At 43.8% G+C, this 27,995-nt stretch overlaps 2 protein-coding genes and 1 long non-coding RNA gene across 10 annotated transcripts in view; 2 read left to right on the top strand and 1 right to left on the bottom strand.

The window, feature by feature from the left end:
• Positions 1–714: 714 nt before the first annotated feature.
• guk1b (guanylate kinase 1b) lies at positions 715–7,553 on the top strand. 3 transcript variants are annotated; one of them, XM_085152191.1, is made up of 9 exons: positions 715–788; positions 1,937–2,052; positions 2,182–2,223; positions 2,538–2,660; positions 3,446–3,542; positions 6,375–6,513; positions 6,685–6,769; positions 6,846–6,931; positions 7,012–7,553. In XM_085152191.1, the coding sequence occupies exons 2-9, from the start codon at positions 1,941–1,943 to the stop codon at positions 7,042–7,044; spliced, it is 717 nt and encodes a 238-aa protein (XP_085008317.1). In that variant the 5' UTR covers positions 715–788; positions 1,937–1,940; the 3' UTR covers positions 7,045–7,553. The 3 variants fall into 3 exon arrangements, with proteins under 3 accessions (XP_085008317.1, XP_085008318.1, XP_085008319.1); XM_085152192.1 differs by having other exon boundaries at positions 1,898–2,052; XM_085152193.1 differs by lacking the exon at positions 2,538–2,660.
• Positions 3,549–5,773, top strand: LOC146490595 (uncharacterized). The gene is made up of 2 exons (XR_014872490.1): positions 3,549–4,381; positions 5,626–5,773. It is a non-coding gene; the product is annotated as an uncharacterized LOC146490595 (long non-coding RNA).
• Positions 7,554–7,556: 3 nt separating the features above from the next.
• obscna (obscurin, cytoskeletal calmodulin and titin-interacting RhoGEF a) overlaps positions 7,557–27,995 on the bottom strand; it is a 60,078-nt gene continuing 39,639 nt past the window's right edge. For 5 of the 6 annotated variants that reach the window (XM_085152150.1, XM_085152149.1, XM_085152152.1 and 2 more), the window contains 27 exons: positions 27,337–27,504; positions 25,634–25,736; positions 25,430–25,559; positions 25,244–25,349; positions 22,907–23,015; positions 21,657–21,787; positions 21,464–21,576; positions 21,193–21,361; positions 21,004–21,091; positions 20,728–20,928; positions 20,580–20,640; positions 20,427–20,504; positions 20,160–20,332; positions 19,963–19,989; positions 19,720–19,872; positions 16,221–16,266; positions 16,070–16,147; positions 14,274–15,975; positions 14,027–14,152; positions 13,823–13,945; positions 11,528–11,695; positions 11,335–11,437; positions 10,847–11,086; positions 9,734–9,957; positions 8,845–8,941; positions 8,165–8,314; positions 7,557–8,097 (listed from right to left, as the gene is read on the bottom strand). In XM_085152150.1, coding sequence (XP_085008276.1) covers positions 7,917–8,097; positions 8,165–8,314; positions 8,845–8,941; positions 9,734–9,957; positions 10,847–11,086; positions 11,335–11,437; positions 11,528–11,695; positions 13,823–13,945; positions 14,027–14,152; positions 14,274–15,975; positions 16,070–16,147; positions 16,221–16,266; positions 19,720–19,872; positions 19,963–19,989; positions 20,160–20,332; positions 20,427–20,504; positions 20,580–20,640; positions 20,728–20,928; positions 21,004–21,091; positions 21,193–21,361; positions 21,464–21,576; positions 21,657–21,787; positions 22,907–23,015; positions 25,244–25,349; positions 25,430–25,559; positions 25,634–25,736; positions 27,337–27,504 — 5,048 coding nt within the window. In that variant the 3' untranslated portion in view covers positions 7,557–7,916. The remainder of the gene's footprint in view (positions 8,098–8,164; positions 8,315–8,844; positions 8,942–9,733; positions 9,958–10,846; positions 11,087–11,334; positions 11,438–11,527; positions 11,696–13,822; positions 13,946–14,026; positions 14,153–14,273; positions 15,976–16,069; positions 16,148–16,220; positions 16,267–19,719; positions 19,873–19,962; positions 19,990–20,159; positions 20,333–20,426; positions 20,505–20,579; positions 20,641–20,727; positions 20,929–21,003; positions 21,092–21,192; positions 21,362–21,463; positions 21,577–21,656; positions 21,788–22,906; positions 23,016–25,243; positions 25,350–25,429; positions 25,560–25,633; positions 25,737–27,336; positions 27,505–27,995) is intronic. The other variant, XM_085152151.1, reaches the window with a different exon arrangement.

The raw sequence follows: 27,995 nt of genomic DNA, 5'->3' as shown, positions 1-27,995 counted from the left end.
GAACAGCTAAAGAGTATCTGCTGCACCTGCCGCAGGTGTGGGCCGTTTGTTGACAGCCTCATGATGGCTGTGGGACGTGTGTGCGCCCTTTAAGAAGTGGGTCGCTGCGGGATTAGCCAGGCAGAGCCCATCGCAGCTCATCTGGAGTTGAGAGACTCTAAAGCCTGCTATTCTGAGCCTTTACTGCAAGGCCACTTAGGTTCAGCCGCATCACAGAGAGACGTAAAAGAGCAACGCGCCGCCGTCGTAGAGAGACGGCAGAGTGAGTCCAGTTTCTGACATCTACGGGCAAAAATGACTGCACACGTGTTGAAGTGAGCGGGTTGTGAAACAAAGTCTGCATGCAAACACACACAGCACCAAGAAACACTCAGAAACAAAGATTCTTCATCCTCAACAAACACGAAGCAATAATTTTATTTCACATCAAACTTTTATTTATTCAAATAATGAATCATCAAGAATAATATGCCGAGTATAACCTGAATGTACAGCAGTCAGGTAAATGTTAAATCAGGTAAATGTCATCTGAACAGAGTCTAATGAAAATGAAACGTTTATGTCAGACGGCAGCATGCCCCGACGTGATTGGCTAGTGAGCTGAAGGGAGGTGGTGATAATCCAGACTGACAGTCAGCTTCTTTGGTGAGTCGGTGTGACACGCGCACACACACACACCCGCGCGCACGCACGCACATGCACGCGCACAAGAAGCCCGGCTGCAGGATCATCTGTTACTCCTCGTCCCTCCGACACAGACGACACACACAGAGACGCTCTGACAAAAGGTAAGGTCAATAAAACTCGAAGAAAACGAGAGTAAAACATTAGAATAGAATAGAATAGAATAGAATAGCTCTTTATTGTCACTGTTACAAGAACAATGAAACAGTTTGGCATCTCTCCGTTGTGCGTAATACACAATAATGTAAGCATCTAAAGAATAACAGGCATTTACATTTACACAAGAAAGATGTGCACAAGTTATACATACAAACATACATACATACATATACACACATATACACGTACACACACATATACCTACATGCACATACAGACACATTTATTAGGAAACAGCTGTTATATGAGTATAAAGTGAGGATGTGTGAGTCTGTGGTCCACCAAGAAAAAGCGACTGGGACAAATTCAGCATCTGCTCTTTGAATGAGGAAGGAAAGCTGTTAAAATGTGAATAAACAATAATAGATAAGCTGTTGTTATCTTTTCAGGAAAACTAACAGTGTTAATAGTGATAAACAGACGGTGGATTATCCTCCTGCTCGTGTGTTCGCTCCAACATTAGATGCAGCACCTCAGTAACCATGGATGAGTTCCCATCAGCAGTCAGCTGGTGTGCGAATGAAAGAGTGCTCGAGTTGATCAGTTCAGTCAACGTGCTGCTGGCAAAGATTTTTGTGTTATCAGGTAATTCTGTTAACGGGGATTCATCCGGTCTTTGGGTAAACGACTCACCTGTCCTGGACCTTGAGCGCCACCTGGCTCAGATCCAATTATCCCAGCTGACTGACCCCCCGTGGCTTCATTAACAGGCATCCTTAGTGTTAACCTCCAGGCCTCTGGCTGTCTAACCAATCAACAATTAGGACGTGCACGCATTTTGATGCTTTAATTAAGGACACAGAAATTTCTGAGTGTCAATTAATTCTTAGAGGATACGAGAGGAACAGCCTGCTTTTAACCCCACAGTGTGTCGAGCAGCTTGGATCAAAAGATTTAGCCTGAGACGAGCAAACAGCTGAGATTTTTGTCAGAAGCAGCAATTCACAGGAAAAAGGGAGATTATTAAGGTAAAGCACCTGAAAGACACCACAGCTCACCGCCTGTGAAACGTTTGAACACTTTGTTGGTCTGTACAAATCTCTAATTCTAATAGATCCCTCTTCCCCCGTCTGCGTCCGTCCGTGGCTCTTAGGACGATGTCGGGACCGAGGCCCGTGGTGCTGAGTGGCCCCTCCGGAGCAGGGAAGAGCACTCTGTTGAAGAGGCTGATGAAGGAGCACGAAGGAGTCTTTGGATTCAGCGTCTCACGTACGTTTTTGTGCCAACTGATGTTCAGCTTCCTTTGCAAAGCGTCCTGTCTGAGGAGGAAGCAGCAGCTGATTCTGCAGTAACGGCTGTAACGTTGACACTGATGTTTCTGCAATTCTTTCCCCGCAGACACGACGAGAAACCCTCGACCAGGAGAAGAAGATGGCAAAGGTACAACACTTGTGAATGAAACCCGGCTCGTTGCTGACACTTTTTAAGTTTAGTGCTTTCACGTTGTGTTAGGATCACATGAATCACAGAACATCAGCCCTGCATCTGGATTTGAGCTTGCAGAGATAAAAGTGGATAAAAGTGGAGAATCTGACGAACGAGCTCCTTTTCATTTTGTTTCCTCGCCTCCCCCCACCCACTCCACTCCCACAGCACTTCTTACTCCCAAGTGAACTGCAGGACTGGTTTGCCACCCTGTGAGGCTCCCTTGGTTTGGGATAAAGCTCTCTGTGCCTTCTTTGTTTTCTCCATAGGACTGAACAAGCTCCCCATGCTTCTGGGGGCTACTTTACTGCCCGTAGCAGCCGTCTTATCCTCTGAGGACATAGAAATGTCAGCCTCATTGTGTCCAAACGAATCAGAAACCACAGATGAAGGTGATCTCGGTGTGATTCCTGATCACAGTGTATTTTTACGCAGATGGAGGGGGGTTACTTTCATCATCCTGGCACGCTGTCATTGGATTAATAGGAACTGGTCAAAAAATTGAAAATCATGTAAATATATATTTTTAAAAAGTACAATGACCTCAGGAAGACGAGACAGTTTACACTTTGGAGTAACAAGCTTTTGAAAATAGCCCCCTGTGATGCCTCAGCAGTGATTCCCATTTCCACTCCCACACGTCTTTAGATCCACACTGGTGTTCCCATTTCCTCTTTTCCCGATAGGCAAGATGCAAACAACCACTGGCAACATGCAGGAGAACAAAAGGTTATTTTTAAATGCATTCTTTAGTCGAGGCCCTTTAAACTCATACTGAGTGATGAACAGGTTTCCATCACAACTTTTAATAAACTAGGATTTTAACACGAGCAGAAATATCCGCCCTGTTTAAATCCACGTGACCTGTTCTCCTGCTTATTTTACAGCGTTTCTCTGCAAACTGATGCTTCAGTCTGACTCCTTCATGTTGTCATGCTAATGCTTCGTAGTAACGTGTTTGCTTTTGAAACTCTGCCCTGTGTGGGTCTGTGGGTCGCGTGTGGACACACGTAGAGACAATCGCAGTTTAAATGCGGCTCAGACACGCGTGATCAGCTATGACAGGCTGTTACACCGTGGAAGCTTTGCTACACTGTAGTGAGCTCCTGCTTGATTTTGCTTTGATAGATTGTTTTCCACGCAGAGCTCGATTCATTCTGCACGTTGCTGCCCACAGACTATCACTTCACAACGAGGGAGGCCATGCAGGAGGGCATCGACAAAGGAGAGTTCATTGAGCACGCTGAGTTTTCTGGCAACATGTACGGAACAAGGTAAATGAGATGTGTGACATAATTCACGCAGATTCATAAACACTATGACTTGCGTGCATATTCTCAGAGGGGGGCTAACCAGTGTTGCCAACTCCTCAGTAAGGAAAATCGCTATTGGCTGTCCTAAAAGTTGCTATAAGTCGCTAAATGACGTCATCGCCTAATTTGCATAATTGGTCATGCTAATATAATTGTAACCTGCGTTGTTGGAGAGAAATAACAACGTGGAACGAGACATAAAGTGAGTAAAGCATGTCTTAAATGCATTTAGAATTTATTAGGACTACAAATTAAATTTCTTTTAGCAATTATTGTTTTTTAATGTCACAGTTCCAACCCTGCTCCTTAATCCGGGCCTGGACCGGCAAAAGTGACCCGAAATAGGCACTCTGGTGGAGTTACTTTGTGTGTTTATAAGTAGTTTTAAACCTGATCCACAAAACAGCATCACAGTAAAAGAAGAACTGACTGCGTTACAGTCAGTGCGGCAGCGGCGGCTTCGCTCATGCGCGTTTGGACGCACAGGTGTCTTAAGAGGAACCCGCACTTTCACGTCAAAAAGTCGCCATAAATAAGTCTCCAATAACACCAGAAAAAGTCGCCAGATTTGTCGCTAGTTGCTTTTTAGAAAAAAAAAAGTCGCTAAGGGAGTCTGAAAGCTCGCTAAATATAGCGACAAAGTCGCTAAGTTAGCAACACTGGGGCTAACCCCGAGTTAACCCGCCCTGTGTAACACTGCGTGTGCAAACCGCTCTGACGCGACAGCTTCTAATCTCGCGAGATTTCATTTGAACTGATCTGAGTTTATTTAAAACCAGAACTGATGAAACTTCGCTGTAGTGATGGGATTTCCGGCTCTTTTTAGAGCCGGCTCTTTCGGCTCGACTCACTAAAAAGAGCCGGCTCTTTCGGCTCCGAACCGGCTCTTCAGGTTGTTTTGTTGCTTTAATTATTTAATCATTAACAATAATATAAAATTATGCAGAAAAGGAATTACTAATGTAAAAAAAGTGGTTTTATTTATATATGTTTATATATGGCCCCTAGAGACAAAGCACGTACAAACTCTAAAGCATATACAAACTCCAAAAAACATTTCTAGCATGAACTGAACTTCCAAAACAGAGCTACCCAGATCACTTAAATTACACAATTGAAAGCATGTGTGTATTGTTTGTGTATTTATAGACAAGCACTCATATTTATTCAAATAATTAAAAAAAAAAGTTCATTTACCTGTTACTACCACACACCAAATCCGGTTGTTGATACTTCCTGGCTTGTGTAGCCACGAGGTAACAAAAGGTCAACACTGCGCCCTAGAAACCTGGAGCACTTCTGTTGGCTTTTGTACTTGATTCTGAGTTTGTACGTGCTTCTGAGTTTTTACGTGTTTTGGAGTTTGTACATGCTTCGGGGTTTGTAAGTGCGTCTGAGTTTTTACGCGTTTTGGAGTTTTTACGCGTTTTGGAGTTTTTACGCGTTTTGGAGTTTTTACGTGCTTTGTCTCTAAAGGCCACCATAAATATACTTTATTTATTCACTCCACATAAAATGTAATAAATAAATCGTATAATACAAAGAACAACTATTTACATTTTTAACTTTTAACTATTTAAATTTTCAGCTTTTTCCTTTTAAACAAATTTAACGTGAAACAACACAAAACACTGCAAACCACAACACAATTAAATATAAATTAAAATATTAAAACAAAAAGAAGATGCACATTCTCTGTCATATGGGCCTGCATGATTTCTGAATCCTTTATCATCTGCAACTGAAAATAGTGGATGATTACTATCCCTTTCTAATGTGACGTTGTTGTCTCTCGCTCTCTTTCTCTCTGGCTCTGTTCCTGTGCTACTGTGAGTGTAACTAACGCCCCTCCCCCCTCTGCCCAGCGCAAAGTACAGGCCGCGCATGCGGAGTTTAGCGGAAAAAAGGGCGAGAGAGAGGGTGAGAGAAAGAAAAAAAAAAAACCTCACGGCTCCCAATAAGGAGCCGGCTCGCGTCGTTCACTTCAAAGACCCGGCTCTAAGAGCCATTTCGTTCGCGAACAACCCATCACTACTTCGCTGAGGAAACATTTGCAGGGACGTGAAGCTCGTTTTACGGTGTGCAGAGAATCACCGACACATTTAGTCAATGAGACGTCTTAATGTAAGAAAAAGAGGCACAATTTCAACAGTGTGTCAGTTTGACTACATGCTACAGAAACGCAGCTGCAGTGAATGAAGAAATTGTCTCGTTGGGCCTAAACTGTGAGAAGAAATTTATAATTGAATTATGCGAGCTGAGTGGGGAGATCTTTATCAGCAGGAAAAGCTGTGACACCGGAGAAAAGTCTGAAGCTTTCTTTACACTTTCCAAAGTGATCCAGTGGCTGAAGCTCCACACCCAGGATTCAGGATCAAACCAAACGCATTTCTGCTGCAAATACAATAAGACATCAGTGTGACTCATACAGGCTGAACTTAATTCATTAGAAATGAAGACAGAGCCTCACATAAATGTCACACTGTGGGCTTAGTAACAAGGATCAAGCGGCTACATAATAGTCTGGTGACAGATGGAGCTTTAACCCCCATTAGGTCAAAAAGAGCAACGCTGCGGCTCAGCACCTTGTGTCACATTTAATCTCTTCCTCTTGTTCTGAAGATAACGCTCACTCTCTGAGTCTGAGCAGCTCGGATCAGTGCAGCGATCCTCTTATCCTCTTACCAGTCACTTCGTGTGAGAAGCACAAAATTACATTCAGTACCTGCTTGGATGTTTTGGATGTTTCTGCTCACGTGAACGGCTCGGCTTATTTGACTCCTGTCTGTTCAGTAAGGCTTCTGTGGAAGACGTGCGAGCCAAAAACCTGATCTGCATCCTGGACGTGGATATCCAGGGGGTGAAGCGGATCAAAGAGACCGACCTGAACCCCATCTACATCTCCATCCAGCCTCCATCTATGGACGTGTTGGTAAATCCCTTTACTGTGATTAATCAATAACATATATAGATTCTTTTCTTGCGCTTTTAAGATGTATTATTTCTTCATATTTGCACTTTGAGCTTTAAAAGTGTGACGAGACTTCACCTGTAGTAAGGAGCAGTGCCCAGTTACAGGTGTGATTGTTCTGTCGTCTCTCAGGAAAAACGTCTGCGGGACAGGCAGACGGAAACAGAGGAGAGTTTACAGAAACGCCTGGAAGCGGCACGCGTCGACATGGAGCTCAGTAAGCTTCCCATCATTTCCGGTGGAACGTGATCCCGAATTTAAAGCCAATTATTGCAATTTGATTTGATTTGTAGGTAAGGAGCCCGGAGTGTTTGATGCTGTGATCATCAACGACGACTTAGAGAAGGCCTACGAGGAGTTAAAAGAAATCCTGGATGAAGTAAGTAAAAGCATAAAGTCTCTTTTACTTTATACTCATCAGATGATTGGTTGAAGTATTTGTCACCTCTCTCTCCACAGGAAATTAAAAAAGTTCAGGAGGCACAACCATAATAAGGAAATACTCGGGCTTTCAGCAGGTGGACAGGAACACTGATGTGTCTCTGACGGGAAAAGCTCATCTTCACTGGAACGTGAGATAAGAAAAGCTCTTCCTCACGCTCAGCTGCGTCCAGCTGCAGTTCAGACGCACAGATGGAAACGAAGCTCCGGGCTGATGTGTCTCACGTGTCCTTTGTGTTAGATTTAGTAAAAGCAGTGGCTGATTCGGTGTGTAGTCATAGATTTCTGACATTTTGCTCAGCAGGTACGAATAAAACGCCAAATCCAGCGTTTGGTCTTCGCAGGCTGGCACAGATCTGCTTTAGCTCCACATCCAGAAAGTGTTCAGATACTCTGACTTCAGTCTTAGTCGAGTATTTTATCAGGATGGACTCATGCACATGAACGACAGAGCATCTGAAAATCACCGTTTGTGGTAGAGTTAAACTGAAATGTGTGTTAGAGCTGAAATGTACGTGTGTTGTACTGAAACGAGACAGAATAAAGAGTTTTAGCACAAAGACTGAGCACTTTGAGTTGTTTAATAATGATTTAATCCACTAACTCGTGTAAAGCTTCACATAAAATACTGCGTTAAATACGTTTTAAAGCCAAGCATGTCCGATCAACAACATTTTGATCAACTTCCCAGCTCATGCAGCAGCACCGTGCACACCTCATGTGATCACACGTTATCCCTGATACGCACAAAATAAATCTCCAGACTATCAAACACAATCGAACACAGAAGCAACTCATTAAGACGCATCAACAAACGTTTTTCTAAACCAAACCGGCTCCAGGTTGGCAGACAGAGCTGCAGCGACACGTCGTTACAGCTGCAGGTTGTTTCTTCGTTGAGAAAGATGACGGTGACTTTGGCGTCACTGGCAGAAGGAGAGGTGAAGCTTGGTGCGCACCTGATCTCGTTTCTCCTCCTTCTGCTTGAGGTAAGCTTTAAGTTTGTCGGTGGAGAAGCACACTTTGGAGTGACGGGCTTTGTGCGGGGCGCGGTGTGCACGGAGCCACGGATTCTGGAGACACTCGGCTGCAGTCGGTCTCCCCCTGCAAAGTTTTTATCATGTCAGAATGAGTGTTAACGTGAGTGAGCACACTCTGGGAAAAGACTCACCAGGACTTGTTGTTCAGGCTGCTCTTCATGAAGTTCAGGGCTCCCTCAGACAGACCCGGGTAGCAGCGTCCAAACTGGATCTTCCCTTTCCTGATGTTCCTGTCGTGATCCCAGCTGTGCTCTGCATGAAACGGGCTGTCAGCACTCAGCCTGACGCAGGGAAGGATAAGAATGATAGTCAGTCTGTAGCCTCATGTAACCCACATTTATCAGAACAGCCCTGCTACGTGTGGGATTGTTAAATGGTAAATGACCTGTATTTATATAGTGCTTTACTAGTCCCTAAGGACCCCAAAGCGCTTTACATATCCAGTCATCCACACATTCACACACTGGTGATGGCAGCTACATTGTAGCCACAGCCACCCTGGGGCGCACTGACAGAGGCGAGGCTGCCGGACACTGGCGCCACCGGGCCCTCTGACCACCACCAGTAGGCAACGGGTGAAGCGTCTTGCCCAAGGACACAACGACCAACACTGTCGGAGCCGGGGCTCGAACCGGCAACCTTCCAATTACAAGGCGAACTCCCAACTCTTGAGCCACGATTGGTTAAGCTGAAAAAAAACTTCAGCTTAACCAAAAATTAAAAACATAAGAAAAAGAGGCACATAGAGTAGAAAGTCACAGTTCTCAGATGATGAGATTTAATCCCAGTTTGAATGAACCTCTTTGCTTACATGATGAACGACAAAACTCCAACAGCCCAGATGTCGGTCTCCGGCCCCACACCCTGCCCTTCGAGGATTTCCGGAGCTTTAGGGAGGATAATATACACTGAGAGAACAGACAGAGAAGATCTCTTATAAAGAGTGGCACATTTACAGGCAATGCATCTTTCTGTATCAGGAAAAAGGCCCAAACAGAAACAGATAAAAGGATGAGAACGTAGACTTGGGTTTGTTAGACTGGGAGCTAGGGTCAGCTGAGGTGGATGCAGTTATTTCCATCCATCGATCCGTCCTCTGTAAAACAACGCGTACCTTTGCTGCAGGAGTCTGTCGGAAGGCCACGACAGTCCGAGGTTTAGTATAGTCTTAATAGCTTACTTACAGCTGGGCTCGTCAGGCTCTCTTCTTGGCTGCAGTGGTTATTATTATATTTACATGCTTCCAGCTCCCGTTTTTGCTCGATGACAGCTCGTACTTTTCCTTTTTCTCCCTCCCTCGCTCACAGACACATAACGTGTATGGCAGTCCATTCTCCCTGCAGCACGGACTACACTGCCCATGATGCTACATTCTTTAGAGCTATACCTGTAGCATTCTGCCTGTTAGCTTAGCACAACAACAACAGGCGCTCTCTCACCCAGGAAACACGCAGAGAGAGCGTCACCCTGTAACCATGGCAACCGTAACGCTGCCTGGAACAACAGAACGTAGCTGTCAAACAAAACCCAAACAGTCCTGACCCGCCACAATATGAAACAGGGAAGTACCGCCGTGTAATCCATTTATTTCAACAAAGTAACTGTATTCTAAATACCACCTTTTTAAACTGTAACTGTAACGGAATACAGTTACTCATATTTTGTTAGACCAATCAGAATGCAGCGTGCAACATCATTACCTCTGCAGTCAGAAAAGCCCTGGATGTGCTCGATGTTTAAAGGCTGTCCGGGTGTGAAGGACTGAGCCGAGCCAAAGTCAGCGACCTTCAGGCGGTTGCAGTCGTCCACCAGCATGTTGTCCGACTTCAGGTCCAGGTGGACGACTCGACGGCCGTGGAGATAGTCGACCGCGCTCAGGATCTGAACGAGCAGCTCGGCCACTTGAGTCTCTGCGTACAGATCTCTGAGAGGACGCAAACACAGACGTGATGGTGAAGCTTGACATCAGCACCCGACGTGCCATAACTAATGAGTTAGCATAGAAATATTAGCTTAGCTTGATTTTTTTACATTTTATTTTGATATTCAGTTCTGTTTGTTCTGCCTGATAACGTCTATTTAGATTCTTAGACTTCCCATCTCAAGCCCATTCATGTGTACTAGGGATGCAACGATACCAATTTTTTCAAACCAATACGATATCGATACTTGGATCTGAGTACTTGCCGATACAGAGTACAAAAACCGATACTTCTACCACACACATACACACAAATGCAATGAATTGGAAGACAGATTTTATTATATTCTCTGCCGATAAAAAATAAAATCAATAAAAATGACCACAAAAAAATTTCAAGTGAAAAATAAGCACTTCTGTTAAATTATTGCAGAGTCTCCACATTGTAATTTAACAAAATATCACTGAACTATTGGCACTGTCTCGAGCTTTCAGAATAATAAATAAACACTTCTGTTTGGAATAAAATAAACTTAAATTATTGCAGAGTGTCCATATTGCAAACAAACAAACAAAATAATTATTATAAAATAAATAATAAATGGCCCCCTAGTGGCCAATCTAAAAAACTACAACAGAAATGACAAGCCACCCTCTGATTAATGAAATAAGTTGGTATCGGTTCATGGTATCGGTTAACTTTTACGAGTATGAGTACACACACATTTTACAGTATCGGCCCCGATACCCGATACCAGTATCGGTATCGGTGCATCCCTAATGTGTACAAGTTCTAACCTGAAGCTAGACTGAAAGACGAGGACGCACGAGCGTTATTGGGAACTGTGCTCCTCAGAACTGTTCATGGCCGATGTTTTTGAGTGTCGTTTACCTCGCAGCCAGGCTGTAGAGCAGCTCCTTGCCGGGACAAAGCTCTTCTACTAACATGAGGTAGCCCGAGGTGATGAAAGCACAGTGCAGCTGAACCAGGTGGGGGTGGTGCAGCCTCCTCAGCAGCTGGTACTCCCTCAACACCAGCTGCCTCTGCTCTGCTCGGTAAGGGGTGATCTTGGCCGCAAACACCTGGCTGGTCTCAGCGTTCCTGCACAGGGTTACCACGCTGAAACGACCCCTGAAGGATGGATGGATGCAGCACTAAGTCACAACATAAATCACCCAAGGACACTTTGCATCGTAAGGCCAAGACCTCAGCGTGTAAAGGAAGGTTTGGCTCACTGGGCCTGGTTCTGGTATCCTGTGTTAGCATGTGTTAGCATGCACTGCTACTACCAACAGAAGCAATCAGCTCTTCAGTTATAAAGATTAAAAAACAAAACATAACTTTATTGAACCGCTGCAGCTCATTGTTGGACGTCTCACCTGTTGATCTCAGACAGGAAGTTGTAGTTCTTGTGTGTTGCTTGTTCTGATCCAATGACCTTTGACCCCAGTGACTCAGTCTGAATGAGAGGAATGTGGATCTCTGTATAACAAACACAAACAGCTGTTGCACCATGTTTTCAAAAAGAGCATAATAACAATGACGTCCAATAGGAGACAGCGTTTCCCTTGCCTTCAGGATCAGTCGCCATAACGACGGGAGCTGAGGCGTCACTGAACGGTCCCGCTCCCGTCTTTGTGACACAACCCACCCTGAACACGTAAGAAGCTCCTCTCGGTAAGTCCTCGACCACGTAGCAGCTGTCTGTCACGCCCTCTGACAGGACTGTCCACGCCGCCCCTGTGGAGACGCGAAACCACGACACCAGTGTTGGTGACGTTTTACACGCACACACAGGTGCACTGCTCACACTCAATCACCACCAGTGTTGGTCAAGTTACTTGAAAAAAGTAATCAGTAACTAATTACTGATTACTTCCCAAAAAAAGTAATCCCGTTACTTTACTGATTACTTATTTTCAAAAGTAATTAATTACTTAGTTACTTTTTAAAAACACGATTTACAGCCTGAATAGGTGATAAAGTGATAGATCTTTCAGCCCAATTCTACTTTTTCTACATAATCATCATACAAAATGTAATCAAATGGAAAAGTCTCTTTTTAAAACTTGTTTTATTAGTTTTAATCTTTTAACTTTATGCATCAAGCAAACATTTAATTATCTGCAACATTCTCTGACTGGAAGAAATTAGTTTAACATTTAAACCTATTTTCTGCACATTCCAGCACATAAAATAAAATATTTTGTGTGTTTACACTCAGTCTTTCAAATAGATGCAAGTAAAACACAGCAGAAAATAAATAAAGTCAAAGACTAGCGGTCCTGTTGCTCTATTTTCACCTGTAAAGCAGGAGTGGGGTAGGCGGAGGGTTACCCTGGTGCAGGTGTGCCGCGGTCAGTGGAAGAATCCGCGAGTTTCTCTGTGAGTTTCCCATTACGTCGTAGCTACTCGGTGCTTGTTTGGAAGTTTAGGGGTTTTTTCGCTGTAAAAAGAAGTTTTCTTCCCACGCACAACGGACACTAATGTTTTTGTCACTTTTTATGGAATCAAACTCAAAGTAAGGTCAGTACTTCCACGCTTTAAACGCTGCACGCTCATACTCTCTCTGCACTCGATATATGATCCATTGTTGATCTGCACACAGCTGTTGTCACCAACGTCGCACTCGCTTACGTCACTGTCATGAGACATTCTCGCAAAAAAACATGGTTTTAGTAACGCAGTAACGCAGCGTTCCTACGGGAAAGTAACGGTAATCTAATTACTGTTTTTGCAATAGTAATCCCTTACTTTACTCGTTACTTGAAAAAGTAATCAGATTACAGTAACGCGTCACTGCCCATCTCTGATCACCACCCAACCCTCTGTTCATGACCTATGACCTCCTATAAGAAGTGCTGCATTCAACTACACTTGTTTAAATTTAGGCCTGGGGGGTCCAACTCCAGGCCTCGGGGGCCGGTGCAGGTTTTAGATCACGCTGGGTCAACACAGCTGATTCAAATGATGAGTTCAAGCCTCTGGAGAACTTCAGGACATGTTGAGGAGGTGATTTAGCCGTTTAAATCAGCTGTGATGGATCAGGGACAAAACATGCAGGACACCGGCCCCCAACCCCCGGTACCGTCCCTCGAGGCCTGGAGACACACCTGATTTAGGCAATGGAAAACACCAACAACACAGTGCTATTAAAATTCCCTGGTGTTTTAGACCAGCGGTCCCCAACCCCCGGTACCGGCCCTCGAGAGTCGAGGCTCAGGTGTGAAATTTATTGTTTTCATTTTAGCGGTTTTATCGTTATTTTTTTTATCGTTTCGATGGTTAACTCGGTTTCCCTTCCCCCTGGGGCTTTTCCTCTATGTTATGAATAAATCTTCCTTCTTTGGTACCAGTACTGTTTTTATTTTGTTGTATTTATCCTCGACACCTTAGCCTCCTAGGACCTGCGTCCACATATGTGTCACATTTTGTGTTATTTAGACCAAAATACTCAATTTTGCTCTACAAGGGCCTGAAATCCATTTACGAGGACATTATGCTGCTGCTGTTCTGTCGAAATTTAAAACGAATGTCCTCATATGTGGATCTCATTTCTCTTAGAAACAAAAATCAGGTAAAAAAAAAAAATCTGGTAATTCTTTGTTTTTACGTTCATCAGCCCCAATCAGCCCAAATATCAAAGAGAAATTAAAAATGCTGCCGTGGAAGAGTTCAGGTCTCAGGAGGTTCAAGGTTGTGAAAACACTGTCGGACATAAACCGGTCCGTGGCACAAAAAAGGTTGGGAGCCGCTATTTTAGACCATAGAAATATAGTTTAGTCAAAAATGTAATAAACACTAAATTAATTCTTTTTCACACAAACAACAAAAACACATTTCTGTGCTGCCGTGTCATGAACGCACCGTCCGTACAGTACTGCACGCAGTAAGTGACGGGCGCGCTTGAGCGAACCGGCCTCCACGCCAGGAGGACTCCGCCTCCATCCAGCTGTAGCGCCTCGGCCTTGCTGGGGCGAGCGGGCGGGTCTGTAACAAAAGAGCATGTTGTCAAAGCAACAACTGTGAAGTTTAAAGCAGATCAGTCACAGAATTCAAGCTTTGTCCGACCTTTCTTTTTAAACGCAGGTATTTTGAAGGATGGTAGGAGCTTTGAGCTCCTCCTTCCTGGACTCTCGAGGCTGCTGCTGCGCCTCCTTTCAGGTGGAGCGGGCGCTGATCCTTTCACTATTGGACCTGTTATAGATAAACAGGAAAGAGCAAATGGGATTAACTTCAGATTGAATAATACAGAATATAATTTCACAACAGCAACACAGCGCAGTGCTTATACTGAGGTGTGTCTGCAGCGCCTCACCTCCTTCACTCACGTCCTCTTTACTGGAGGATCTGGAAAACAGTTTGGTCAGACTTGAGGCTGACGCTCTCATCCTCTTCCTCAGAGACATGGTGGGTGTGTCCGGCTTCATGATCTCGCCCAGAGTCGGTCCTAACTCTGCGTCCTCCAGATGCGAGTAGGAACGGCCAGTCCAGGATTGCCTGCGGAAGATGTTGAGCAGTCCCAGTTTTGGTGACCTTCCTGTAGGCGGTCGAGCTTCGAGGGCCGGAGCAGATGCGTGCCTCTGGAGGCCGTGACCCTCTTTCTTGTCCCGGGCTCTGGGCGGCCTCTCTGGAGCCTGCAGAGACGAGAGGCTGGGACTGGGGCTCGGCATTAGCGGCGTCCCCAGCTGACCTCTGTTTGTGGACAGGTTGGGATTGGAGCGTGTGCGATTACGTGGTGGTGCCCGGGGAAACGAGCTTCGGGGTTTTACTTCTTGGAAAGAGCGAGGCGATGGCGCAATGAGGCGCTCACCCTGATCCTCATCGCCGTCTCCTGATCTGTATCTCCCTCTGAGACGACCGTGACTCAGCTCTTCATTGGAGCCGAGTCTACTCGAAGACTCGGAGCCACCATGCTCCAAAATAAAAGACTCAGCCAGAGAGCCCTGGGAGCCAGCGAAGTCATCTCCCTCTGTCTGTGCTTGGTCTGAGCTCGAAGGAACAGAGGCTCCTCCAAAAGTCTGCCTCACCTGCACAGGAGTGACGGAGCCTCTTCTCGAGGCTCGCTGAGAGTTCGGGATGGTCAGCAAGTTTGTCCCGGCCACGTCATCGTCTGTAAAATCTTCCTTTAGGCTTTGCGACCCGTCTTCTTCACCGGCGTTCGCACGTTTGGGTGAAGTGGGCGACCGGCGTGAATACTCATCCAGAGACCTGCTCCGTCTGTGAGGTGGTGCGTTAGCGTGGGCGAAACCCACCCCGCTGTCGAACGAGCAGGACTTCTGCATCGCGGTCTGAACGGACGCCCGTCTCTGGCCACGGCTGGTCTCCGTCTCGTCCTCCACGTATTCAATAAGAGGCTCGTTGAGGCGTCCTGAGAAGCTCCTCCTGAGTGGCTTGCGGCCCCTCTCCTGCTTCTTAGCTTGAAATTTGTCCCTTAATGTCATGTGTCTGGCAGACAACGGCGAAAGCTGGTGAGAGTTGCTATAAAAAGTGCTTCGGATGACGCTTCCCCGAGGAATACGACCTCCGTCGCTCCCCGAACCCTCATCCCCATCCGACAGGTAGAGCGAAGGACTGCTGTCCTTGCTGAGCCGACGTTCCCTCTGAGGCGTCCTTTGACACGATGCTTCCGATGATGCGACCGACTGCCTGCTCATGCTCCGCTCTAATACAGTCCTCCTTCCTACTATCTCCCCATCCTCTTCCTCGCCTAGAGTCAAATCCTCTTCCTCTTCTCCATCCCGGTGGAAGCTGGGAAAAGGATCTGGGATCTGTGCTCTCTCCATTAAAGGATCATAGTCTTCCTCTGTTTCCTCTTCCTCTTCAGTCTGGCTGCACTGCTGGAAAAAGTCCCAGGAGTCAGCCTCGTCATACTCCGACGAAGAGCCGCTGCTGGGGGAGGTGCTGCTGTGTTCTTGGGGCTCTCGGGGCACCGTCACTGCCGTCACCCTGAGAGGAGCGTCTAGTAGCTCGGGAATGGGCCTCAGCGTGAGCACTGACCCGATGCATGTCAGAGAACGCTGAAGAGAAAGAGAGCACGCTCAGACGAACTCGAGATGTTTAACGCTGCAGGAAACCATCCAGGCAGGTATTAAAGCCGCAGCAGGAACTCACCTGCCACTTCCTCTTTGAAATAAAGGCTTTCAGACTCCTTGTATTGATTTCATCCGTGTCTTCTCCTGCATGTTCATCCTGACAACAGGCCCAATGTTCAGTAAGTTTGACATTCACAGTTTAAAGGAAACACCTGATGATATGACCTCACCTGGATCCAGTCATGGCCCAAGCACTCGAAGGCAGACGGTCGCTTCCTGGGCACAGAAACATCAGAGACATTCTCTGTTTCACCTCAAAGCAACTGGATCCAACATAATGAAGCTATAAGAAGCTTAGCAGCGTTAGCATCACTGACACTGGTGTAAATGCCGGCAAAGCCACTTTACTTTGTGCTTTTATTTTGAAGAGTACCTTAGCACTAGAGATGCACGATACCACTTTTTTATGTCCGATACCGATATCATAAATTTGGATATCTGCCGATACCGATATGAATCCGATATAGTGTTTTTTAAAACTGTTTTTTTTTAATATCTTGCTGCATTTTGTATAAGTTTATACTCAAGTTTAAATAAATAACAACACTAAAGCTATTCTGTTATACCTGTATATAAAAAATACAACAAAATATTTCATAGTTCAGCAAAACTGATCAATCTAATAAACTTAAACCTGCTCCATCCTCCATATTCTGGTATTTTAAAGAGTACTTAGCAGAAATATTAAGCAACCTAATCAGATTAAAACTTTGGGTGTAAGATTCAGATAATTATTTATTAAAAGCTCGACATTTTAAATAAGAAAAAGAAAGAAAAGTATGTCTTTGTGCCCCCTTTTCCCTGTTCATGCCCTATCGGCCCCCCTGGCTAAACTTTGCTAGATCCGCCCCTGCACAATTACCAGCCGTCAGCTACGTAGAAAAAGATCCTGGTGTAGAAATAATATTAAATAAATTCTAACAACAGCTGATCAAGCTTAAACGTGCTGTTGTTGTTTAGCCGCTGGTTTCCTCTTTCTGGTGCAAAGTGGGCCAAAAACAAACAAGAGAGACGATCAGCTGATCATTGATCAGTTTCACCTTTGAAGTAGTAGCAGGAGAGAGAGAGAGAGAAAGAGGGAGAGAGAGAGAGAGGCAGTCGCTCCATATATTGGTTGTTAATCTTAACGCGGGAATGCTTTACAAACATTCAGAGATGAACTTACACACTTGCTTTACTTCTCTCTGGGAAAACGTCCTCGGAGATGAAATGCTGGTTTGGTAGCACACAGCCGCTCTATCACGTGATGCACACTGCTGCAAGTGCTACGGTTATGAGCTGGGTTATGCCTTGTAGCAAGTTTTGTGAGGTGCTTTTTTGATATTTAATGGATCGGATTACATTTTTTATTTCTCGCCGATATCCGATCCAGGAATTTGGGTCAGTATCGGACCGATACCGATACCTAATATCGGATCGGTCCATCTCTACTTAGCACTTCCTCTTTTATTGTGTCAGACTTCCTGTTCTGTTCTCAGTGGAACGACACAAACACGTTGCTTCAGAGTGAGTAAAAACGTTTATTTTAACGTTAACATCACTGACACAGGGTGTAAAAACCGATTTCCAATGTTTCTGTGTTTTTTTTTTTTTATGTGTAATATCTTTACGTATGTTAGTAAATAGACTTCGGTGAACAGCGTTTACAAAGGGGTTATATATAGAATTAAAAAATCTGTTTTTTCAAGTATCTTTACAGCTCTGTGTTATTGTACTTACATTATAACCAATCCGGTCCTTTATCCTCGTTTAAAATATTTTTACAGAACTATTGTCATATTTGCTGCCATTTCTTCTCCTCTTGGCCAACTTACTCTGACAAAATACATTTTTAATGTTAATTAGATTTTTTTAACTGCATAAATAAAGGTTATATAAAAGTCACTGCCAAAAACTGATTGCGGCTTCTACCTTGTTACACGAATGTTGTTTGTGGCTCAAGATGACTTTATGTCATCCATGAGGGATGCATTTGACATATGTTTCACATATTATAGCCCAACAACTTACTTATAGCAGTTTAAATACGAGCAATCAGTTTTTGGCAAAGCCACTTTACTTTGTGCTTTTATTTTGAAGAGTACCTTAGCACTTCCTCTTTTATTGTGTCAGACTTCCTGTTCTGTTCTCAGTGGAACGACACAAACACGTTGCTTCAGAGTGAGTAAAAACGTTTATTTTTTGAAAATACTTGTGCAAACTATGTATTTTATTTATCTGTCACATGCTATAACTTTGAAAGTTTACTCAATGTGGTTGAATTCGTTTTTTATTGTGTTGCATGTCATTTGTTGGTGGTGTGGAAAGGCTGGCTAAGAGATGTGCATGGAGGAGGTTGGCTAGCTGGTTCAGCATGATTAGCACCCTTGGAAGCAGAAAGAGGTTTAATGATGCAAATGATTGTTTATGTATTTAAGAGACAGAAAGGTTGTTGTTAATTCATTTTATTAAATGCTGTAACATAAATAGTTTTAAAACGATTGATTTATGTCAATGTCACTATTTGAGTTTGAAAAAAATTTTCTATAGTAAAATGTGAACATTTCTGCACTTTCTACTTGAATGTTTATGGTATTTGTTTGTGCATCTTTATAGTTTTCACGGTGCCATATTGTCAGTGGTTTAACCCTTTAAGACCTACCATAGAACCAAGTCCGCCAGAGCTTATATTATATTTTTACATGCTGTGGAGCCATTTTTGGGAGCATTTCAAGTTGATATACATCAATACAACCATTACAGCCTAGATTTTAATAATATGTATGAATTAAGTGCATAGTAATTACATAAATTGCAAAAAAGTGCAATAAACTACAAAAAAATTGAAAATCGTTTTTGTTTTTTAACATATATTTCTAGTTAGAGAAATTTAAGAGGCTTATCCCTCAAAACTGTAAATACAAAAAAGTTGCACAAAATAGTTTCCCACCACAGGAAATTTATTTTGAGTGTCTTCATAGTTTTATTTTTGAAATACACCAATTTTTATACACTGCAGGAAAAACGAAAATAAATATTATAATGCAAATTTGCAAAAAAGCAGCATGTGCATCAAAATAAACTATTTCCAGCAGTGCAATATGAGTCCTAAGCATCCCAGAAACCACACAGAAAGTCATAAAGTCAAAGATAACTTTTAAAAACACCAGTATAGGCTCATGAGGCCCTGATGGTAAAAAATGACATTTCCGCGAAAATGACGTCACTTCCTGTTTCGGGCAGGTCATGGCTGACATGCAAAAGTTCACGCTGATGGACGTAGGAAGTGTTATGAACAGCTGATCGGATCGGCAAAGCGTGTTTCTGGAATATTATGTTTTTGTTGCAGCAAGTGCTTTTTATGCAGTTTTTGCAAAACTATATGTGGAAGGAAACTGTGACCGAGGACAAGCTGATGGCATAAGATGTAAGTACAACTCCTCCGGTTTCATATGCAAAAAAAATTATTGCGCTAGCTCACGTGGTTGCAGAGCTACCGGGATTTAAAAATAGTTACGCAAAACAGAGCGTGCTGCTCCGACCGGTTTTAACGGGTTAAAGAGGACCGAATAAAGTTGCATCAGTCGAAGCTCTCTGCGTCACGAGTGCTAAGTGGGCAGCTACTTTCTGTCATTTGCACTTTAAAAATATCTCACAAGCCCATGTAAAACACCAAACGCGCTTCCTTACTCTGGGTCGGGCTGAAGGAGCGTGTGGAGAAAGTTCTTGGCTTCTGGGCTCCTGTACACGACATCAGGGGCGGCCCAGTTCAGAGTCCCCTCCCCCACCCTCAGCAGTGTGGCGCGGTCAGTCTCGCCCACAAACGGGCATCGACACACCAGACTGTCCAGATAAAGTTTAAGAGTCATTACATTTAAGATGTTCTGTGTTTTTAAGATCTCAACATTGCTTTCAAAAGGCGAGGATACATACCAGAGAAACGCAACCACCCCCACGGCCCTGACAAGACACAAATCATTCAAACGTTTAACATTTGTGCTCTACTGCAAATAATCGTTTACTTTTATTTAAATATCTGCATAAAACTAGAGGGTTGTTTCTGCATCTGGATGTAGAGAAATATACAGTATTTGATTTATATCTAAAATACACGTTGCCGTTAAACTCACCAAATATCAGTGGCCACAGTTACTGGTTCTTGGTGAACAATTTCTGGGGCAACAAATTCAGGCGTCCCAAACATGCTGTACTGGTGCCTGGATGTGTCTATTTCCTGGCAGAAGCCAAAGTCACAGATTTTGATCTCGTCTCTTGGGGGATACACCATGAGGATATTCTCAGGCTAAAAGGAAGAAATATGAAAAAGAAACTTTGTGAAAAGTAGATAAGTTCATGAAGAGTAAATAATGCAATGCTGACAGCAGCAGAGCGCTCACTTTAATGTCCAGATGCAGGATGTTCATGCTATGAATGTGACCAACTCCCTCCAGAATTTGCTGTATGAATGACTGAATCTGAAATAAGAAGACACAACACGTGTCATGCACCTTGCAAGACTCAAATCCTTTAATAAAGTAAATTTAATATACCTCTTTCTCTGAGACCGATCCTTTCAGTAATAAATGATCCAGAAGCCCGTGAGAACAGCAGCTAGCAAAGCTGTTAAAGAACTCACAGCTTCAATATGTGGTCAAACACACAGGGAAGATTAACTGTGACACATTAGAGGTGGGATACATTTCTGTGATCAGCACCAAAGTGCGTCTGGTGCAAAAGAAGTCGAGCAGACAGGCCACTCGGGGGTGCGCGAGGCGGGACAGCAGGTCCCTCTCCTGGAAGGCCCTGGTCCGAGTGCTGCTCCGCAGAGGCAGAAACTTGGCAGCAAAGACTTCCCCGGTCCTTCTGTGGACGACGCGCTTCACCACTCCAAACGTTCCCCTAAAACACAGAAAGATGATTTATTGCACATGAAATCTTGGCAAAGATAATGCGAAAGAGAAAATGCAGATTCACCGTCCAATTTCATCGTGGACGTCGTAGACAGAGAACAGCTTCCTTCTTTTTCCCAGCTCCAGCTCTCTCTCCTGAAACTCCAGGAGTCCTGCAGGGAAAAAACTGAAGCTGCAACTAATCCCAGTGCTGGAAACAACAAACATGCTGCAGCGACGAGCAGCCCTTTGGTTATTTTGAGCTCCGTGTTACCTTCTTCTACTGTCAGCTCAGCCTGACACGATGCATAACCAGAGCTGTTGTGAGCGGAGCAGGCGTACATCCCACTGTCCTCACCCTCGGTGCACACGATGGTTAATGAGCAGCGGGCACCATGTTGTCCCATCTTCACATTCTCATTGGCTGCAAGCTCCTCTTCGTCCTATTAATGTGAAGCAGCAGTTTCAGATTGAAACCAGCGGTTTGTGATTCCCTGTTACAACCTTTTGAAGAGTTGATATAGACCAAAAAACTCTGCTCATACCTTGTACCACTTTATCTTAGGTGCTGGTCTTCCTGTGATGATGGCTATAAATGTCGATGGGTGACCCGTCTCTACAAACAGGTCCTCGATGGGTATCTGAATAGAGGGAGGAGCTAAACAAGAGATTTGATTAATGAGCTAATCATGTAAATGTGATATTGTTCTGCATGTTATGAGCAGGAGGCAAGAATACCGTCTGCAATTTCTTGTATTTGCTCTGAGATGTAGATCTCCTCTTCTTCCTCCAGGTAACATGTGGGCTGCTGTGCTGCTGGATCGGCTGACGTGGGGCCATAAAGACCCACGTCAGCTCCACCCTCAGCGCTGGAGACAAACATTAGATTAAGGACAAGTTATTACCAGTGTTGGTCAAGTTATTTGAAAAAAGTAATCAGTAACTAATTACTGATTACTTCCCCCAAAAAGTAATCCCGTTACTTTACTGATTACTTATTTTCAAAAGTAATTAATTACTTAGTTACTTTTTAAAAACACGATTTACAACCTGAATAGGTGATAAAGTGATAGATCTTTCAGCCCAATTCTACTTTTTCTGCATAATCATCATACAAAATGTAATCAAATGGAAAAGTCTCTTTTTAAAACTTGTTTTATTAGTTTTAATCTTTTAACTTTATGCATCAAGCAAAAATTTAATTATATGCACCATTCTCTGACTGGAAGAAATTAGTTTAACATTTAAACCTATTTTCTGCACATTCCAGCACATAAAATAAAATATTTTGTGTGTTTACACTCAGTCTTTCAAATAGATGCAAGTAAAACACAGCAGAAAATAAATAAAGTCAAAGACTAGCGGTCCTGTTGCTCTATTTTCACCTGTAAAGCAGGAGTGGGGTAGGCGGAGGGTTACCCTGGTGCAGGTGTGCAGCGGTCAGTGGAAGAATCCGCGAGTTTCTCTGTGAGTTTCCCATTACGTCGTAGCTACTCGGTGCTTGTTTGGAAGTTTAGGGGTTTTTTCTCTGTAAAAAGAAGTTTTCTTCCCACGCACAACGGACACTAATGTTTTTGTCACTTTTTATGGAATCAAACTCAAAGTAAGGTCAGTACTTCCACGCTTTAAACGCTGCACGCTCATACTCTCTCTGCACTCGATATATGATCCATTGTTGATCTGCACACAGCTGTTGTCACGAACGTCGCACTCGCTTACGTCACTGTCATGAGACATTCTCGCTAAAAAATCACGGTTTTAGTAACGCAGTAACGCAGCGTTCCTACGGGAAAGTAACGGTGATCTAATTACTGTTTTTGCAATAGTAATCCCTTACTTTACTCGTTACTCATTAAAAAGTAATCGGATTACAGTAACGCGCCCATCTCTGGTTATTACACAGTAAATCCTTAAACAGAGACAAACACATTCAAACATGATCAGGATTTAACGTGGAGGCGAATGTGAGTGCATGAAGCTGAACTCACTGTTCAGGACTTTCAGGAGGAAAAAGCATCCTTGCAATAGAAGTTGGGTTGAAATCAGCCTGTAACCATTTCTTCACAAATGCAGCAGACCAGCCCTCTGAGTCGGGATCTATGGAGATCAAAACCAACTCAGACAGAAAACAATGGCAGTAATTATATATTTCAAAGGATTTTACTCTTTTAATAAGTTAAGGAAACAGGTAGGGTACATTACCTTATAGCGCAGGAACAGCAACTATGTGCTGTGATGCTTACCTTCAGCCTCTGGGTTGGATCTTACCAACCCACCACATCAACAGGACACAAGCCCCCTGCTAGACACTTGCCCAGCACATGACCATCTTTTGTTCATAGGAGTGAAGAGTTAGCTGGGCATGCGTTGGCAAGAGGAGAGAGGGGGATGCTGAGTGGTTATTTGTTATCATGACAATGATGACTTACATGGAACTGTCCATGTGAGGAACCTCCTGCTTTGGGACCAGTACAGGGAAGATGAGAAAATACGTAAGTTAGGGACAATGGAAGGGCAAACATGGCGTCAACAGTCCAGAAAATATATATATACTCAATAGCTGGTAGATCGTACATGCTATACTTACACTGATTGCTCTGCTTTAAGTGTGGATTCTGTAGCAAAACTAGCAGAGTTGGAAAATCACTGCATAATAGAGTAACAGCTACTTCCAAGCTTTGTATATTTATCTGTTTGCCTTCTGTGAACAGTGGAAATGTGATGAAACACACAAAACGTTGCATACGGGGTCTTCTCATGGGATGCTGTGGAGTAAGGTATGGTGTCTATGTTGAATGGTAGCCACTAGATCCCGTCGTTATGGCAACAGAACAAATGTTAGCTTTGGTCACCATGTGACCCCAAAACATTTCAGCCGTCCCATACATGCAGAGGGTGAAGTACTACAGATCTACAGTCAGTTATTAATCAAGTGAACAATGACTCAGGTCTGAGTAGCTTGCAAAGACAAAAGCGTCTGGACTTTCACCTTCATCCGAGAAGCTTCCTCAGTTCTAGGGTCAAATGGTGGAGAGTCCCAGATTTACACAGCTTGGCTCGTGCGATTAGGTGGAGGATCATTAGAGGGTCCATGTCCCTCTTGGGGTGGCACTCTCACAGGGCTTAAATCTGGGACTCTCCACCATTTGACCCTAAAGCACTTTGGTATACCGCTGGTTTTTAAATGTGCTCTATAAATAAAGATTGTTGTTGTTGTTGTTGTAAAACTGAAGAAGCTTCTCAGATGAGAGGTGAAACGTCTTCAAGCAACTTAAAGAAGTCCAGACGCTTTTCTTTCCAAGCTCCTTAGACTCCGATGGCCTGGATGACTGAGAAGCTTCACAGACAACAATGACTCAGGTTTTAGATTCGTATTAGAGAGGATGAGATATTTATGTGTAAGTTGGTTTTTGCTGGTAAATGGTAGTTACAGATACTGAGATGTATGGATATGAAGTGTGCATTTTTCATGACATGCCAAATAAGAAATGGGTTGATGGTGAATAAATGTTGACGTGGTTTTATCTCCTGTGATAAATGACAGTTAATAGTTAGAATTTTGCATTTGCTGCACAGTGCAAATGGAAACGGCATCGACTCTGTGGCATGCAGCTACGGTGCAGACTACAACGCCATAATGCTCAGGAATCTAGTGACAGCTGGTTGGGTGGTTGGAACTATTGATGATGTGAGTGTGTGTGAAACGGGGAAACGTGAGTAACGTCTGGAAATGGTGTAAACTTGATCAAATGAATGAAGGGTGGAAACGTGAAACTGACCCGAACTGTAGTGAAGGGAAGAGATGTCACATGGTGATGTAAGAACAGGGTGACTGGACAATGGCATGTGCTCCACCCTTTCATGTGCTTCACCCTTTCATGTGCTCCACCCTTTCATGTGCTTCACCCTTTCATGAGCTCCACCCTTTCATGTTCTCCACCCTTTCATGAGCTCCACCCTTTCATGTTCTCCACCCTTTCATGTGCTTCACCCTTTCATGTTCTCCACCCTTTCATGTTCTCCACCCTTTCATGTTCTCCACCCTTTCATGAGCTCCACCCTTTCATGAGCTCCACCCTTTCATGTGCTTCACCCTTTCATGTGCTTCACCCTTTCATGTTCTCCACCCTTTCATGTTCTCCACCCTTTCATGTGCTCCACCCTTTCATGTTCTCCACCCTTTCATGTTCTCCACCCTTTCTCCAACACAGCTGAACTAGTGCGAGTGTGACCCCCCCAGCCCCCCACCCCCCCACTTAAAAATGCTCTTATGGGTTCCCATCCCAGGTGGAGGACATTAGCGTCATTGGCTGTGACTGTCATACCTTTAGGAGGTAAGTCCTGTGATTGGTCATTCTCGCGGTCAGTCGGGGGGACGTAGGCGGGGCATAAACCTGCCTTGCACTTGACGCCACCAAGTTCATTCCAAAGCTGAAAAAAATAAAACATTTTCATTCATAATCTCAAAGCTCTGATGTTAGCGACACCAGCTGTGTTCACACGTTTTATACCTCACACTCGTACTGCCCAATGTCTGCTTCAGTCGCCCTGACGACGGTCAGAGACAGCATCCCGCTCCGTGCATCATTCATAATCAAGTATTTCTGCTGGTCAGTCAACTCTTTGCCATCCTTCAACCACCTGTGAAGAGCAAGCAGCGCTGCATTCAGAAACACACAATCGTAAAGCGACTACAGCGGTCGGCGCTGCGATACCTAATTCTCGGTAACGGAGTGGTGAACGTGGAGCAGGAGAACTCGATGTCCTCTCCTTCAATGAGACAAGCACTTTCCAGTCGACTCACGAATCTGGGTGGAGCTGGAGAGAAGAAGCATGAAAAGATCAGGTTTAGCCCAGAAACAACCAAACGCAGCAGCTATTATATTAATATTAGAAGAGGTAGGTATTCACACTACAACCTGGGTTTGCCTCTTATTTGTAATTTATTTTATTTAATAACTGTACAGTTCTGTGTTTATAGTAACCTCTGTCCTTGATGTAATATGTGAGATAAAACTGTGTTTGTTTCTGTTCTGTGTCCTGTTTATTGTATATGTGTCTTTCTGGCTGCTGTTACAACCAAATTTCCCCCTGTGGGACAATTAAAGGATTATTCTATTCTATTCTATTCTATTCTATTCGAGTAACTCCGGAGCTCTCAGGGGAAATGTTCTTACCCTACACAACAAAAGAGTTTGTAGGCAAATTTAAAGTTGGATTTATGAAACGTGCATAACGGTGTATGTTGTTGCATGTTAGTAAATCAAAATCATTCAGACACAGCAGCGTTGTGCAATCAGCACACTATCTGCATATTATCTGCACGCTGCCCCGCCCCCATTTCTCTGCAGAAAGCAGCACAGATGTGAAATGGCAAAACTGGTGACTATGCTGTAAGAACGAAGCCCGCACCTCTCAGGCAGGAATAAGGTGAGACTATAGAAAATGACATAATGCTGTCTGAGGTCCAAGGAGTAAGACGGAAGAGGTGCAGCTTTTCAAAGTGTTTCGACTGGAGCGACGAAACATTTAAAAATAAATCAATAAATAAAATATGATTTGCCCTGAGATCACTGCGGCTTAAATAAAAAACACAAAGTTGATTGAAAAGGCCCAACAGACCACGAGAAAGACGAGAAAACAGGAGGAAGACACGGACAAGGTGTCACGTGTCAACCTAAGAAGAAAAACTCACGACAATGAAAAAAAGATCCAAATTCTCAGCATCAAGAAATCACGCTAAAGTCATCCTGAAGAAAGGTAAGAATGTTTAAGCTATGATAAAATAAAATAACGTATAGGGGAACATGTTTAAATCACAAAGGTTAAAGGCTACGTCGCTACATTTAGTGTTTAATTTACATGTTTTCTTTTTATTGCAATTCTGTGCATTTTGTTGCTTATGCTGTTTTAAAAAAGACATTTTTGTAAATAATAACAAAAGGCGATAACAACAACACTAATTATTATTGTTGTTGTTACTTGTAGAAGTAACAGTGAAAGCAGCAGTAGGTGTAGTATTCATTTTAACGATTTGTGTTTAAATTCCTAAGGCAACCAAGAAGTTGTTTATTTGTTTTTTACTTCTAATTTGTTCCTAACATGGATCAATCACGGATACGTGTGTGAAACAGTTTGTTTGTAAGTAAATCAGCATCACAAAACTTTATTAATCGCTAAGAAATTATACAAAATAGTTCCCTGACAACAAGGAGAACCAAAACTTTCTCGATCCACATGTTTGAAAAGACAAAACAAACACTCTAACATACAAAGTAAAAGACAAAGAAAAAAGTAAGAAAAAGTTAAAGTAAGGAGACAAAAGCAGCAGCAACTGAAACAGGCTGCGTGCCGCCTGACGCATGCGCACAATCGAGCCCCAGTGTTAGCATAGCTTAAAGTCGGATCGGTAACTCACCCTGCACCACCACCTTAGCCAGAGTGCCAGCACTGCCCATGAAGCTGGTCGCGTAGCACGCATACTCTCCACAGTCCTCCGCAGTGAGGCTGTCCAGGATGAGACTGCAGGAGCCCGACCGGTCTGCTGAGATGATGTGACGTGGGTCGTCCTCCAAAGGAAGGCCATCTAGGAGGAAGATCAGAATCCAGGTGGGTTCATCACTGTGACCATAACACTCAGTTATGTGGTGATAAACTAGTCTGCTATTCATGTCTCCGTGACATGTCACACAATACACGTTTTTCTTTTCAGGAACACAGTAATACCTGAAAGTGAAACTACCTTTGCAAAAATGACATATTGGGTTGTCTTGATGCATCTCAATCATCCAGGTAAGTAAATCTCCAAAAGTTGATTCTGTTCATCTGGACGTAGCGTTTTGTCATCATCAGGTGACTTCTTCAGAAGAGAATTTGCATAATTGCCGAGGCCATTTGGAGTCCAGGGAGCGCTTTTAAAGACCTTCTATGACTCTGTGGTGGCATCTGTCAGTTTTTACAGTGTGGTATGTTGGAGCAGCAGTTTATCAGCAGCTGAGAGGAAGAGGTTGGATAAACTCATCAGGAAGGCCAGCTCTGTTCTGGGATGCACCCTGGACCCAGTGCAGGTGGTGTGAG

The sequence above is a fragment of the Neolamprologus multifasciatus genome, chromosome 23 (genome assembly GCF_963576455.1).
Source record: "Neolamprologus multifasciatus chromosome 23, fNeoMul1.2, whole genome shotgun sequence".
NCBI lineage: Eukaryota > Metazoa > Chordata > Actinopteri > Cichliformes > Cichlidae > Neolamprologus > Neolamprologus multifasciatus.
This window is presented reverse-complemented; position numbering and strand designations above follow the sequence as displayed.

Bases quoted from the DNA above. Each gene is read 5' to 3' on its own strand.
- guk1b (XM_085152191.1), top strand. From the start codon at position 1,941: ATGTCGGGACCGAGGCCCGTGGTGCTGAGTGGCCCCTCCGGAGCAGGG. The intron at 6,514-6,684 runs GTAAATCCCTTT...GTCGTCTCTCAG, and splicing joins CTCCATCTATGGACGTGTTG to GAAAAACGTCTGCGGGACAG. The intron at 6,932-7,011 runs GTAAGTAAAAGC...CTCTCTCCACAG, and splicing joins TAAAAGAAATCCTGGATGAA to GAAATTAAAAAAGTTCAGGA.